The sequence below is a fragment of the Pinus tabuliformis genome, chromosome 4_2 (genome assembly GCF_031772625.1).
Source record: "Pinus tabuliformis cultivar Carrire ecotype Pingquan chromosome 4_2, CPIR1, whole genome shotgun sequence".
Lineage (NCBI taxonomy): Eukaryota > Viridiplantae > Streptophyta > Pinopsida > Pinales > Pinaceae > Pinus > Pinus tabuliformis.
The window spans coordinates 741,746,761-741,759,628 of record NC_142304.1 but is presented as its reverse complement, the minus strand read 5'-3'; the positions used below and the strand labels follow the sequence as shown (position 1 = coordinate 741,759,628).

At 36.9% G+C, this 12,868-nt stretch overlaps 1 protein-coding gene across 1 annotated transcript; it reads right to left on the bottom strand.

Moving 5' to 3' along the window:
- Positions 1 to 6,320: 6,320 nt before the first annotated feature.
- On the bottom strand, positions 6,321 to 7,264 carry LOC149171734 (SKP1-like protein 1B). Its single transcript, XM_089427580.1, has 2 exons — positions 6,962 to 7,264; positions 6,321 to 6,560 (listed from the first exon to the last, which is right to left on the bottom strand). The coding sequence occupies exons 1-2, from the start codon at positions 7,262 to 7,264 to the stop codon at positions 6,387 to 6,389; spliced, it is 477 nt and encodes a 158-aa protein (XP_089283706.1). The 3' UTR covers positions 6,321 to 6,386.
- Between the last annotated feature and the right edge of the window lie 5,604 nt (positions 7,265 to 12,868).

Sequence of the window (12,868 nt, the reverse complement as noted above, 5' to 3'; positions counted from 1 at the left end):
TGGCTACTAATTCACTCCCACCCCGCTCTCAGTAGTGAGTTTATATATCAAATTACCTATTTATCTATAACTTTAAAAAATTAACAAAATTATTATTTTAATTTTTTTATTAATTAAAAAATTAGAAAGTACAATAATCATTATCAAAAAGTCAGTTTGATCTATTCTAAATAGTTAGGAAGAATGATAGTTATTTTCCAAAGCCACATCTAAAATGTCTATTTTTTCATAGCCTCTTCAATCTTTGTTATTATGTTTGAATAGCACTATAACAAACAAAACATATGTATTGTTTATATAAAAAGCCTTTCTATATATATAGTTTAACTTATAAATGTAATATTCTTTTTCACCAGATTTTATTAAAATCTCTCAATAAAAAATTCTCATTTTTTATTCTCTAAAGCATATTTTTTTGAATGTATGAATGGATTCACTGCATAAAACAAAAAAAAATAAAAATTAAAACACATTTTTAATGTATAAATAGATTCAGCACTCTAAAAATCCCTAAAGCCGAATTGTACATATTAAACAATTTAAATTCAAGTTTTTAAACTTTCTGACCATTTCATTATATATATTAAAGATTTTTTTTTAATATATCTGTGCGCTGTAACATCAAAATTCTAATTTCTTTAAACACTTATGTGCATCATCGCGTTTGTTTTGTTTTTGCAGTTACTGGAGAGGCTTCTGCTGCTGCTGCAACAATGGTTAACGCAAACCTCAAAACTATATTATGCACCGTGTAGGACTAGATGGGCCTTATTTGGCAGCGAACAAACTTTGTATGTCTCCTCCTCGACCACATTTATGGTAGGGAATCACCGACAGGACGATCTGTTGTGAGAATAATGCAAAAATAGTTAGTTATGAGTGGTTGAACTGAATTAGTTGTAGGTGGTTGAACAGAATTAGTTAGGAATTAGTTTGTGTTATTTCCTATATAAGTGTGATGTAATTGAGCAAAGAAATTAATGAAGTTGTGTGAGTTTTCTGTTTTAAGTTGGTATCAGAGCTCTTTTGTCTGCGCCTCTCTCCTCTTCGTGGGCAGTAAGACTCTGCCATTAGAGTGTGCGCAGTAACCCTGTGATCCCTGACGGCCCTGTGGAGCGTGTGAGGCTGCTGGACGTTGACCTGTGGACGGTGTGGACGGAGGCTTGAAGGATACGCTGTGGACAGCATACGCTGACCTGTGGACAGCCCTGAATCCGGTGCAGCAGTTCATTTCCAGCGCGTCTGCGGACATAGCCTTCGCGGATTCGCTGTACTTGCTGTAAATCTGAGCTAGTTACACAATTCTGAGTAGATTTTGTATGTTCTATACTTCACTGCATTTTCTGTAAGTGTTCCATCCTCGCCTGTATATGTAGTTTCTGTTACTGTTACGAGGCGCAGTTTGTAAGGGATAATCACTGGTTCGTGTAGAATCGAGAGCCCAAACTTTGTTATTTTTATTGATGATAGATCTAGATATACCTAGGTCTATTTCATTAGAAGGAAAAGTGACATATTTGAGTATTTTAAAGAGTTTCGAAATATGGTTGAAAAAGAAACAGGAAAGTGCATCAAAATACTCAGATCTGATCAAGGGGGTGAATATAAATCAAAACCAGTTAACACCTATTGTAAATCTAATGGAATTCAACAATAGTTCACAGTGCCACATACTCCTCAGCAAAATGGTGTTGCAGAGCGATGGAATAGAACCTTGGTGGAATCTGCTCGTAGTATGCTGCAAGGTAAGAACATCTCTAATGGTTTCTGGGCAGAAGCCATTAACACTGCTGTTTATCTGAAGAATCGATGTCCCACTAAGAAATTAGTTTTTCAAACTCCTTTTGAGGTTCTTTATGGTTATAAACCTGATGTGAGTCATTTCAAAGTCTTTGGATGTACTGCTTTTGCTCATATTCCTAAGGCTAACAGAAGCAAACTTGATGCCAAGTCCATCAAGTGTGTTTTCATTTGATATTGTACGGCTCAGAAAGCCTATAAATTGTTTGATCCAAGTTCCCATAAACTATTTGCAAGTCGTGATGTATTGTTTCATGAGCAGACTGATAAAAGTAACACAAAGAATGATACATGGCATATTTCTAATGATGCACATCTCAAGCTTGATACTTTGATTAAGCAGGATCAGGAACAGGTCCAGGTACAGGTACAGGATCAGGATGATAGCAGCAGTATGAGCACATCTAGCAGCAGTGAGTCATCACAAGGAGGTGATACACCTCAAAGCCAACGAATCATGGATGGAACACCCACACCAAGAAGGTCGTCCCGACAGACTCGGCTTCCTGAAAGGTATAGAGACTATGCCTTAATGTCTAATATAATGAATGTTGAAGAACCAATTGATTATGAGCAAGCTAAACAACATGAACCATGGATTAATGCTATGAATGATGAGTATGCTTCTATTATGAAAAATCAAACATGGGAATTAGTGGAACTTCCTGAAAATAAAGTTCCAATTGGAAGCAAATGGTTGTACAAAACAAAATTTAAAGCAGATGGTACAATTGATAAATTTAAGGCAAGATTAGTAGCAAAAGGATATGCTCAATAGGAGGGCATTGATTATGAAGACACTTTTGCACCAGTAGCTAAGTACAAAACAAAATTTAAAGCAGATGGTACAATTGATAAATTTAAGGCAAGATTAGTAGCAAAAGGATATGCTCAACAGGAGGGCATTGATTATGAAGACACTTTTGCACCAGTAGCTAAGTTGAATACAATTAGATTACTGATTGCCTTAGCCACAAAACATAATTGGAATATACATCAATTGGATGTCAAATTTGCTTTTCTAAATGGTGATTTAAAGGAAGAAGTTTATTTGGTTCAACCTGAAGGGTTTGTCAAACAGGGACAGGAGCATCTGGTTTGCAGGTTAAGAAAGGCATTGTATGGTTTGAAATAGGCACCAAGATCATGGTATGTAAAGATTGATACCTTCTTTCTTCAGAATGGGTTTGTGAAAAGCAAAAATGATCCTAACTTGTATGTTAAGAAAGATGAAAAAGGAAATGTTGCTTTAATATCTTTGTATGTGGATGATCTCATTATAACAGGCAGTGCTCACAAGTTAATTGAAGAAATTAAAGTTCAGTTGTCACAGGATTTTGAAATGAAAGATTTGGGTGAAATGCATTACTGTTTAGGCATTGAGGTATGGAGAGAAATTGGTAAAACTTTGATCACTCAAAGCAAATATACAAAGGAGATTCTTAAAAAGTTCAATATGACAGATTGCAAAGCTATGTCAACTCCCTTAGAACAGAATGCAAAGTTGTACAAAGAAGATGGTTCGAAAGAGGCAGATGGAACATTATATCATCAGTTAGTGGGAAGTTTGAACTATCTCACCACTACCAGACCAGACATTGCATACTCAGTCAATATCCTTAGTCAGTTCATGGCTAAGCCTTCAGGAAATCACTGGAATGCTGCAAAGAAAGTTCTCCGATACTTAAAGGGAACAGTGAATCTTGGTATTATGTATACTGATGTATCTGATGTTGCACTGACAGGTTTTTCTGATTCAGATTGGGCAGGAAATCCAGATGACAGACGATCTACCTCTGGCTATGCATTTAATATTGGATCAGGGGTCATATCTTGGAGTAGTAAGAAACAGCCAACTGTTTCTTTATCATCAACATAATCAGAGTACAAAGCTTTGACCAATGCCACCTGTGAAGCTATTTGGTTGCGGAGAGTTCTTGCGGATCTTGAAGAAGCAGAAAGTGGTGCAACATGTATCAATTGTGATAATCAGAGTGCTATCAAATTAGCACATAATCCAGTTTACCATGCTAGAACAAAACACGTTGAGTTACAGTACCACTTTGTACGTGAGAAAATTGAGACAAATGAAATTGGATTGATATTTTGTAACACCAAGGATAATGTGGCTGATATATTTACTAAGCCCCTTGGTAAAATCAAATTTGAAGTTTTTAGAATTAGGTATTGTAGAAAATCCATTTCTCCATTAAGGGAGGATGTGAGAATAATGCAGAAATAGTTAGTTATGAGTGGTTGAACTGAATTAGTTGTAGGTGGTTGAACAGAATTAGTTAGGAATTAGTTTGTGTTATTTCCTATATAAGTGTGATGTAATTGAGCAAAGAAATTAATGAAGTTGTGTGAGTTTTCTGTTTTAAGTTCTGTCAAATTCAAACCGTGAAGAATAGACATTCATGTGATAAGAGCACACAATATTGGATGAATATTGGACTACATTTATATAAAATCGACCAGCCTTGTTGGTCTCCCGTTAACAGCCTTGTTGGCTTCCTGTTACCAAACGACATCGCCACCTGTTACCAGCCTTGGGTAGAGTTTTGGGTTACTGTTGGAAACGACACCGCCATAGGGAATAATAGTAAAATTACCCAGAAGAAAAACAATTTGAAAATTCTGAAATTAATTTTTGATGTATTTGTCGTAAATGTAAATTTCTGAAAAAAAAAAAATTACATTTATTACCATTATTTAAAATTAACATTAATATATATTATGGAATTTCGAATTAACATTGATATATTGACCAGAGGAGAATATGTGTAGTAGGGAAAACGTGACATCATACTCACTTGCATGGGAACCCCTACTTCTTCCACAACCAGCAAATGCAATGAGTAGATATAACGCCAACGAATACCTTTTGAAAGTGGTGACCTCTCTGTCTGTGCCACATCGTGGCGTTACAAAATATTTGTCGGGGCTTTTCACATAACCGTAAGCTACAATTTTTTCAGCCCCACACTGTGCCACACGTAGCACCGTCCATTACTTCAAGAAGAGAGGGGACCACTTCCTTATCGTTATATTTATTCATTGGTTGCTTATGGAAGAATTAGAGGTGCTCAACGCAGCTAAGCACGACGTCGGATTTAACATGTTGTCCAATCAAGAAAAAAAATTACCTCCCTCTTTATTAGTTTTCGAAAATCATCAAAAATAAATTGTTTCCATATTGAGGGATATATGCATGCGATCAGTATCAACTAACAAACCAAATGTCTTATTAGCTGATACAACTCCTTAAAAAGATAATCAACAATTTCAACATCATCGAAAATTCAATCTTTATGGCTAAAACCCATTTGAGACCAACGTTGAAAGGCGATAGAATTGACATGACTAAACATTTGCTTTTGGGTTTTATAAATGACCGTGGCCAAATAGAGTGATTGCACTCGGAAAGAACCACTCGGAAAGAACCCTGATCAAAGAAGCTAAGTTACATGAACCGTGTGAGCACGTAACTGATACATGGGCTCAGCAATCGGCCCGAAACACGTGCAAACCAAAAACTAAGAAATCAAAGACCCTGAATTAGCTGCGTACAGGCTGTATATGCAAGAGCATGCCCTCATTTGCAACTTTATGAGCTTTTCGCAGGAAAAAAGGCACCTAACAAAAGAAAGCATCCAGATCCAAACTCTAAATTTATTCGTGCAATAATAATTGCAAGGAAATTAAAAATATAAAAGCCATTCAGGGCACATAAATTCAAAACCAAATCAAAATATTAAAACCTGGGATCCAAACTGAGGCCATTTATTCGTGCAATAATACTCTAAATTTAGCGAATTCATTTATGCAATAATAATAGCAAGGAAATTAAAAATATAAAAGATATTCAGGGCACATTAAAAAAAATCAAAATGTTAAAACCAGATAAGACATGTGAATTTTCTTTTAATAAAACAACATGTTCTACTTGCAAAAACAATTTTTAAGAAAAAAAAGTTCCAAATCAAATTACATTTTTTTCAGTCCCCACCTTCTAAATTACTATAGTAAAACATATACAAGCATGCCACACAGTTGGACCCATTCATTCGTGCAATAATCCTCTAAACTGAGGCAATTCATTCGTGCAATAATACTCTAAACTCAGCGCATTCATTCGTGCAATAATACTCTAAACTCGCATTCATTCGTGCAATACAAGGAAATAAAAATGAAAAAGCCATCCAGTCCACATAGATTCAAAAAAATTCAAAATGTTAAAACCAGTGCACATAGATTCAAAAAAATTCAAAACGTTAAAACCATGCAATTGGAGCCCATTTCACTACACAGTTGACAAAAAAATAGTTGCAATATTTATCAGAAATTCCAGAAGCCCAATACTATTGAAGGAGTTGCTCCGAGATCTTTACAAAATTATTCAACAAGAACAAACCATTGGCATTAAAGTTTCAAAGCCGGTCCAGTATTAGAAGTTGATGAATCCAAACAAAAAAAGTCTACCACTAATAGTTTCTACACAAATTCTCGACTAGTTCTCGACTACAATAAAAGCAAACACCATGACACAGAAATATATATACTGTTTTTGCACCAATTCCGTAGAATCATTCAAAGGCCCACTGATTTTCACGCCTGACCTCCTCCTCCTCTTCAGGAGTAAAATCATTCTTTATGTTGAAAGTTTTACGTATTTCTTCTGGTGTTTTCCCTTTCATCATGTCGGCAACACTCTGACATGTAAGATCTAGCAGATTTTTTATGTTTAGGTAATTAGCAGCCTGCAAAAACCCGAAAAGCTTAATAAGCCAAAATTTCCATAAATATAGAAATGTATCTATAGCCTGGACAGATCAGCCAAAATTTCCATAAAATATACAAATGTATCTATAGCCTGGACATGCATATACATGTGCTAAGCATTACTAAAGAAAGCGACGAAGATATTGCAGAACAATTACATGGAATGAGACTACACAGAGATTTCTAGCATTGAAGGATCTCAGAAATTAAAAAAACAATTAGTTGATGGAACATTGATTTATTGGAGAAGCCAATGGTAACTGTCCTCAGAGGTTGGGGTAATTAGTGTAGATTAGACCCCTCAAAACAACAAATAAGAAAAGCGTTAGTTTGGTTCAAAGAATACCAAACCATCAAATAAGGGTTTCTGACAGAATACCAGGATAAGGTCGAACAAAGTGGCCTGATCGACTTTAACGAATTCTTCCTCCCAAGTCTTGATTTCGTCCTCGGAAATGACCGATTTCTCATGTGCAGGGTTCTGAGCATCGACATGGTACTTGCAGTATTCGATGACCTTCGAGAGTATCTTACTAGAAACGTTTGGCAGCGGAATAGCATTGGCGGTGCCAGTGTCCTCGATCATGATCTTGATGGTCTGAGATTCAAATGCCACAGCCTCAGTGACATCAAACAATTCGTCATCTGAGCTCTTCAAAGTCACCTTGCTTTCCGAGGCCATGGCTCCCCAACTAAAAAGTTGATTATCTGAATAAAAAGAAAGGACTGAATTTCTGTGTATAAGCGAAGAGAACTCGAGAAGTATGAACGAACTTTTGCTCGAACAATATGAGATGAGCGATATGTGGTAAGGGCAATGAGTCCATATATTTATAGCCTGATTGATTACCCAAATAACCATGGCATGGGCTTTTCGCTGCTTTTTAAAATTATTTTTTCTTAACTCTAGTTAACATAACCCAAACCTAGAGCTTTTAGGGTTTTCTTATTTTATTGTTTTTAACCGGCTAATTGTTTTCGATTCATGCTCCACCTATTTTAGGGTATTAGTGGGCCAAATTTTCGCTGTTTTTTAAAATTATTTTTTCTTAACTCTAGTTAACATAACCCAAACCTAGAGCTTTTAGGGTTTTCTTATTTTATTGTTTTTTACCCGCTAATTGTTTTCGATTCATGCTCCACCTATTTTAGGGTATTAGTGGGCCAAATTGCATTTCAAATTATTCCTTGCTAAAAATAGCTATTATGTCCTACTTAGGTTAAATGTAGTTAACAAAACAAAAGAATTAACAAAGGCAAAAAATTATTACAAAAATAAAACAAATAATAAAATATTATATTATTGAATGTCATTCCCAAAAAAATAAGAAATATGATTAACTAATATTATTTATTGAGCCGAGGGGATGTGTAAGTTTATCTGCCATTTGTTCCCTTTAAAATAAAAATAAAATTTATATCGTAAACAGAAAAATAATGTTGGCTATAATACGAAAAATAAGTAAAAAAAAAGTGTTTTCAAAAATATTTCAACAAGAGATTTAAATAAACTAGTTGAAGATCTCTGTTAACTAATTTATGTTCATAAAATTGTAAAAATAAAATATTTTTATGTTTTATATAAAAAGAATAATCAATGTGGGTTATCAATAAAATATTTTAATAGGAATTAATATATACATATACTTAAAGATACATTATTAATAATAAAGAAACATTTTAACTTGAATGTAGATGTTATGTAAATTATTTTAATGTCAATTATGTATATATTTACGCTGTAAGGCATTCCCCTACGAAATCAACTCCCCCCTTATTGCACCGTAAGATTATATGTTAGACGATTGAGAAAAGTTGAACCATTCGATCACGAGAAAGTATTTATGAATTCGTTGAACACTAGTATTCAATTCGCATAGGTAAAGACGTCGTCTACGAACTCCTGAACTTTGTCGGTGAGCTCTTCGGCAGTTGATTAACGCGGTTGATTTTTACCACAATTGATGTGTATCACCCACATTTGAAGCCGTAGAACCTGTTATTAGAGGAAAATCACGATATGAAGGGCACCGTCTTCGACCTCAGTGTGCTACCGAAGCAGTTCAGATAGGACTACCTTCTCTAGATGGTGTGCGCCACACTGACATACGTTTCGCCAGAGGTGATTACGAAGAAGGGATCCAACGGAGCCAAGGCCAACATCTAGTCTTGCATGGTCATATTGTTTGTGCTCCTCACAGGGTACCTGTCGTTCTAGGATGAGAATCTGATAGTAATGTATAAGAAGATCTACAAGGGGATTTCAAATGCCCACCTCATTTTCCTCTGAAGTTCGATGTCTGGTTATCTCACTGCTAGACCCTAACCTCATGACGAGGATCATTGTTCCACATCTCATGGAGGTTTCTTGGTTCTACCAGAGCTTGAAGTGCCCATAGGCCGACACTAATGTGGAAGTTGGACAACTAGAAGATGTTGGCTCGACCTTCCCTGCCGCCAAGCCGACCTACCTAAAAGCCTTTGACATAATTTCCCTCATGTCGAGGTGCAATCTCTCGAGGTTGTTCGAAATGATGTGGTAAAGAAGGAGTCGAGGTTCACTTTAACTCAGCTGGCGTTGAGCAAAATGTCGAAGTTGGAGGAGAAAAGTTGAGTGTATGAAATGGTCAGATTCAAGCATTTGGAAGAAAAACCTCAAAATTTAGAAGAAAGGGTTTGGGTAAATCCATGGATCTGATAACAAGAGTGAGTGATTAGGTCCTAGAAAACCTGATGTTGGTGCTGCTGGAATGCTCTAAACAAGTGCCTTCAAAAAATGAAGATACCGAGAAATATGTACCAGAAAATAAATGCAAAGAAGAGATTCCAACCGTTCCCTCTGTATGGAAGAGACTTCCCGAGGATATATTAGAGTTGGTATTGGCCAGATTTCCACTAAAGAGAATACTCAGATTGAGAACAGTGTGTCACAAGTGGAACATATTATCATTGAGCAAGAGGTTTACCATACTTCATTCTATTCTCCAAGCCCTAAGTTTCAAGAAATGTGTTCTTGTTTGATGTCCTTGATGGTTAATGCAAAGTGAGCTATTGATAATGGAAGTGCAAAGAAAGGCGAAACCCATTCTTCTGTTTATGTGAATATGACATCTGAAAGTAATGTAATGGGAAAGGGGAGCTCCAAATCTGACCATGAAGGTTGCAAGGGAATTCCATGGATCGAGGAAGAACACAGTGATGGCGGCGATGGCGGCCCTCTCCCTTATTGTCGAGCGATAAATCCCTTACGGTCGAGTGAGAAATCGATGGCGGCCCCTATGGTCGAGCCCCTATCGGTCCTTATGGTTGAGCGATAAATCAATGGTGGCCTTAACAGTCGATCCCCTCTCCTTAACAATCAAGTGTGCTATGATAGCGGCCCATTGGTCGAGCAACTAAAGTTCCTTGATGCTTATTGGGTGATGGGCTTATGGTCGAGCATGCTTACACATCCTTGGCGGAGGTTTTAGCAGAATACACTATTCGTTTTGCCATTTTAGGAGGCAGAGGTTTTGAAGAGTAATGACATATATAATGATATTGATTTCTTATCTATCTAGTTACCGAAAGAAAAGAGAGAAAGAGCCCAAAAGCCAGCCTGATGCACTCAACTTACCTGCATCCACACTACCTCCCTAATTCTTCATTAAAGAAAAGAAAAGAAAAGCTAAGTAGCTTGGTTTTTTGAGTCATTCCCTCCTAATTGATAGCCCAGTGAAATGGTGGTAGTTATATATGAGCATGTGGTAGTTTAGGTTCATTCAGTTCCTTGCTTTGGGCTTACAATACCTGATAGCAAGCTCATAATCCAGCCTATGTTGTAGTAGTTTTCCAGAGGAATGCATCGAGAGCCTCGTGGAATATTGTCTAAAAGGCCATTTGCATGTGTTTTATGGCTACTTGACATGCCCAAGCGAGCTACCCTGTGTAGACTGAGTATAACCCTAAGAATTTGGCCATTTGGGGATGTGCAAGCAGGCTCGACCACTATTTACCCACCCAATCCCCTAAGGCAGAGGTTTTCACATCTTTCTCTCCTATTATTGCCATTTTAGGATGCGGAAGTAGGCTCAACCACTATTTACCCACCCACTCCACTCCCCCGAAGGCAGAGGTTTTGAAGCGTAATGACATATATAATTCATTCATGCATAATGACATATGCCCATAGAAATAAGAATGACTGCTATAATGTCAGTCATCTGATTTCATTTGAATGAGAAGCAAACAAACGACTATACTTGCGTGATCCTCTCCCATTGGTTGAGAGTCTGGCAGGTTCACGATGGCGACCTTTTTGGTTACCTCTTTTGCTATCCTTTTTATGTCACCAACCCAGAAACAGGAAAGCTACCATCACTTGGTAGGGAAATGAGGATCCTTTCTATTCATATGTATGTGACCATTATATTAGAAGCATCCTCCCGTTCCCACCTTTGTTATGACAACGTGTCACAAACAATATTGGAATTCGTTGGTTGGGAAGAGAGTACAAAGCTCGCAAACAACTTTGTGAAAAACGGGTGGGATACAATTTTGGAGAGGGGCGATGGCGTTTCTCAAGGTATTTGTCTTCTTGCAGTCAAGGGAGATAGTTCAGGGGCTGAGCTACATCATTGCCTTATCTTGACGTTGAAGCCTTTCAGTATTTCTGTGAAACATTTCTTCATGAAGCCCTGGTTACCTTTTCTCTCCAATAATTTTATTTTTAGCAATAATTGTATAGACCAATGGTATTCACTTGACTTCAATCCATTGCATAGTTTGTTCCCCCGTTTTTATCTCATATATCGATATATTAAATTACTTTGACAACTCTATATTGATTTGGATTTGTCTTTCTTTGGGATTTTTAGAGCTTCAATGTTTATAGTTGTCTGAGATTCTTTATCATTAGTTTATTGATCTGAGCTATAAATTTCCTCTAGGTTCTACTCTTGTGGGCCTGTTATTAGAAAAACATTATGCCGCAAGTTTTGAGCCTTTATCTCTATGAAAAGGAAGTGCATATTTATATTCATTTGGATTTTTTGACGTTATTGTTTTCTTTTCTTCTGAAAACAGTATTTTTATTATGTTAAAATGAAACCCTTGCATTCACTTGCAGTTGGGTCTCTTTCACAATTTTTTTGAGTGCCATTCCATTTTTTGAATGAAAATAAACAAACTGTATTGAACCATTCAATTTTTGTGATGGTTTTCTTTATGGTGAATATTTTGAAACTTTTTAGAAGGATAATGCTTATGTTCCTCCTATCTGTTTAATTTCCTGAGGACCTATCCTACAAACTTAATAAACAAATTTTAGGCCACCTAACTAAGGTTGTCACAACTGATAATTAAAATAAAAAATCATTGCCAAAGTAAAAACTCTTAAAGTAGGTTTGAGGCACTCTAAGAGCCTGCATACATTAGTTCGAATTGATCAAATGAGTTCAGGGTGGAGACACTCTAGATCTTCTCTTAATGATCCAGGTCGCTCCAGGGACACACATAGGACAAAGAGGGCTTATGAAAAATCGAAAATAAAAATGGTCGGAATGATTTCAAACTAGGACCTGAGCGTATATGTCATCATCCTAATCATGGCAGTGTGAACAGTTCCTCAATTCGAGCTCGTATGAGGGAGGATGAGCCAGTCAAAGTTCTGGTCAAAGTTGGGCTATGGGCCAGGTTTAAGTGTCCTACAATTTGACTTACCCTGAGGCATGAAACTTAGCTCCCGAAGTGGGCTAAATTGTTGCCTCTTTAATTTTTATAATAACCCTTATGTTAGACAAATTTGAAAAAAATTCCCTACTATTAAATAAAGATAAAAATATATATATAAAAGGTGGTGGGCCACCACCGATGCCACCCAAAAAATATATTATATAACAAAATCTTATTAAAGGGCCAATGGGTCGTGACCCCCTCTGGCCCAACCGCAACCATAAACCACAAAAGCTATGTTTAAATATGGGTCGGTGGCCATGACCCTGTTGGATCCTCCATCGACCACCATACAATGTTCATATAATGGGGTGGGCGGGCCACCTCTGGTGGACCCGACCCACATCCCTATCCACAAACATACACACAGTTAATGGGAGGTTGGTGGGTAGCGAGCCCGTGCCAGCAACATCGACTAGCCCACCACCATGCGGCGAAAAAATGGCATGTCAAATAAAACAACACAACTCCCTTTTAATGCACACAACACCGCCTTTAATACCACATGGAACCGATGGCAAGAAATGTAGCGCGGGCCACCAAAATAGTGGACCCACTGCCCAATAATAAAATC